The 2,748-nt window shown below is 36.0% G+C and overlaps 1 protein-coding gene across 4 annotated transcripts; it reads left to right on the forward strand.

Annotated features, from left to right (window-relative positions):
* Positions 1-2,660, forward strand: LOC107714086 (endonuclease G, mitochondrial-like). 4 transcript variants are annotated; one of them, XM_016519796.1, is made up of 4 exons: positions 1-40; positions 510-594; positions 1,191-1,263; positions 1,353-2,660. In XM_016519796.1, exon 4 carries the CDS (start codon positions 1,559-1,561, stop codon positions 2,543-2,545), a length of 987 nt encoding a protein of 328 aa, XP_016375282.1. In that variant the 5' UTR covers positions 1-40; positions 510-594; positions 1,191-1,263; positions 1,353-1,558; the 3' UTR covers positions 2,546-2,660. The 4 variants fall into 4 exon arrangements, with proteins under 4 accessions (XP_016375282.1, XP_016375280.1, XP_016375283.1 ...); XM_016519794.1 differs by having other exon boundaries at positions 1,191-1,240; XM_016519797.1 differs by having other exon boundaries at positions 1,191-1,201.
* The last annotated feature ends 88 nt before the right edge of the window (positions 2,661-2,748 follow it).

Genomic DNA, 2,748 nt, shown 5'->3' on the forward strand with positions numbered 1-2,748 from the left:
GTGAAACTAAGCTTGCTGTTTGGAATCCAGATTTCCTCAGGTCTGACTTTTTAACATTTATTTTGTTAATTCTCTTTTAATAAAACCCAACTAATCATTTTTGACTCACGGGTCATTCTGGGAATGTAAGTTCTACTGGAACGCTCCCAGAGCAGAGCTGAGTCTTGGTTAGACAGACTGTTTTAGGTCAGTTTTCTGTCTCAGCAGGCTATAGGTGGATTAGGAATGTTCTAAAATGTGACTTGGTTTAATGCAACAAAACAGTAATATTAGAGGGCACATCATTTTTCATTTCCTGTAGAAACCTGTAATACAATGATTAACGTTTCTCAATGTTTTATAGTGACAGCAAAATGAAAAGGGCACTTTAACAGAACAGCAAGATGTGTCTTGAAATGACCATTGGGTCTGTATAAACAGGTTTGGCTCAGCTACTGGAGCACAGACCGGAAAACTGTGATGGTGAATCCATTGATATTTCTCTAAGACAGCGTATATTAATTCCACAGATTTCTCTGGATCGCTTATCTGACCCTGTTCTTTAGACTGAAGTTTGCAAGATTTTCTGTGTATTTCTGCAAGAGGACAGACAAGGTAAGGATTCTAATTCACTTCTGTTACATATCAAAACTATTGCGATAATCTTAGTTATATATAGTAAACAAATTGCTTAACAGTTTTGCATGGAATATTGTTTAAGATTTGGATAATTTATGCTATGCTACAACCACACAGTTCAAATGTAATGCCTGTTAACACGTTTTGGATTTCAAAATCAGATGTAGTAATATAAAAATGTTCAATATAAAACAAATAATACAAAAATAAATAAATAAACAAACAAATAAAATGCAATACAGTGTAAAGCATTGGTGAGGTGAAACTACAAGAACATGAAAAAGAACCCTGCACTACTTGTGGAACTTTAATGGATTTTATAAATATATCTAAAATATATACAAATGATTTTATTGTCATTTTATAATAATTTATCAATTCACATTTGTATATACTGTTTGTTTCCACATGCCTTGTGACTTGGTAAAGTTGCACCAGTTATCACAGCTGTCAAATAGTACATAGCATGGACATATTGGTCTTTAAAAAACTCTTGAAGTTGGTTTGTTTGAAGTGAATGTTATAATTTTTTTGTATATATATAATTTTTCACCTGTGTGTGTTTGTTATAGAACAAAGTGAGGTAAAATCAGAGCTGCAGAAGTTCCTGTTTTCCTGACAGGTCACAGCAAACTCTTGATTTCAGTAAATATTTCTGTTTCGGTTTAATGAGTTAGAATAAGTATTGAATTAAGGAGAATTTTGACATTTCTTTCCAACATTATTTTATCCAGGAAGAAGAGAATATCCTTTATTGAAGGTCTTGAAGAAGAAATATAACCAGATTGAGTCAAGAGTGATTTTGTTCCTTTACATCGCTCTGTTGCCTCAAGAAAATATTGCAGGAGTTAAAGAGAACACAATTAGTCCAGAGGTATTCAGGGTTGGGTGATCACACAGCATCAAAGATAAAAAAACAACCGACTACACACAGACAAAAATGTATGGCAATGATTCGGAATCTAAACAGACAGATGGAGCATCTAAACGCTATCCTTTCAGATCACCATCAAAACCCAAAGAATCATGCACCTACATGCGCATCCCATTCTCTCTAATGTCTGGCAATGAATCAGAATCTAAAGAAGAAAATGATAGGGTAAGCTCTCCCTACAAATTAATCAATGGATTCCCTTCAGGTTGTACTGACCTAAGGACAAGAAAATCTTATGTCCAGTCATACAACAATGAAACAAAGAATGCTGAATGGGTGTATGAGATACTGAACAAAAGTATTATAACTGAAAGTAACCAAACTGCTGAAAATGATCAAATCAGTTCAAAATACATGAACTTTGGAGAGACATTATCTAACAAGGACTATGATCAAGGTCATCTCGCTGCGGCTGCCAATCACAGGTGGTCTCAGGAAGCCTATCATGACACGTACTTGATGGGCAACATTGTACCTCAGCCTCAGGCCCTAAACAGAGGCCCCTGGAAAAGGTTTGAGAAGGAATGTCGAGATACTGCTGTGAAAGCCAATGTCCGCAATGTCCATGTGAACTCTGGACCACTTTACCTGAGAGAAGAAGAGAATGATGAGTATGTTCGTGTGACTGACACAAGTGAAATGACATGGTTGGATGGGAAAGCAGTGCCAACTCACTTCTTTAAGGTGATTACTGTAGAGAATAACGATGGGACAGTAGAAGAGCCAGACTTCTTTGTGATGCCCGAACTGTGTATTGATGAGGAGGATGGACATTTACGAAAAGACATAGGAGACAATATAGAGTATCTACAAAACAAGTACAGGATGAATAGTGAGTTATTTCAGAGACTCTCTGGGCTGCAATTCCTCGAAAGCTGTCCCAATGGGGAAATGATGGTCAGTACAAAGACAATTAACTGGAAGGGAGAAAATAAAATAGGAGAGATATGTAGTGTTCAAACGAAAGTGAGACTAAATTCCCCATATCTTTAGTTGATTTAGTTCTGTGGAAACCAGTTGCCTTATACCAGGGGTGTTCAACAATTTCATCCTTTGGGAGGCTTGTAGCTTTTCTCTACCTGTTTGCTGATAAAAAGTTGTATAAACATCCGTAAAAAAAAAAAAGTAAACATTATAAGCTTGTCAGTCACTGCGATCAACCAGTATTACACACTCTCAGAAAAAAGAAAAAAAAG

This window comes from Sinocyclocheilus rhinocerous, unplaced genomic scaffold (assembly GCF_001515625.1).
Source record: "Sinocyclocheilus rhinocerous isolate Xijiao unplaced genomic scaffold, SAMN03320098_v1.1 scaffold5958, whole genome shotgun sequence".
NCBI classification, from domain to species: Eukaryota; Metazoa; Chordata; class Actinopteri; order Cypriniformes; family Cyprinidae; genus Sinocyclocheilus; species Sinocyclocheilus rhinocerous.

Bases quoted from the DNA above. Each gene is read 5' to 3' on its own strand.
- LOC107714086 (XM_016519796.1), top strand. From the start codon at position 1,559: ATGTATGGCAATGATTCGGAATCTAAACAGACAGATGGAGCATCTAAA.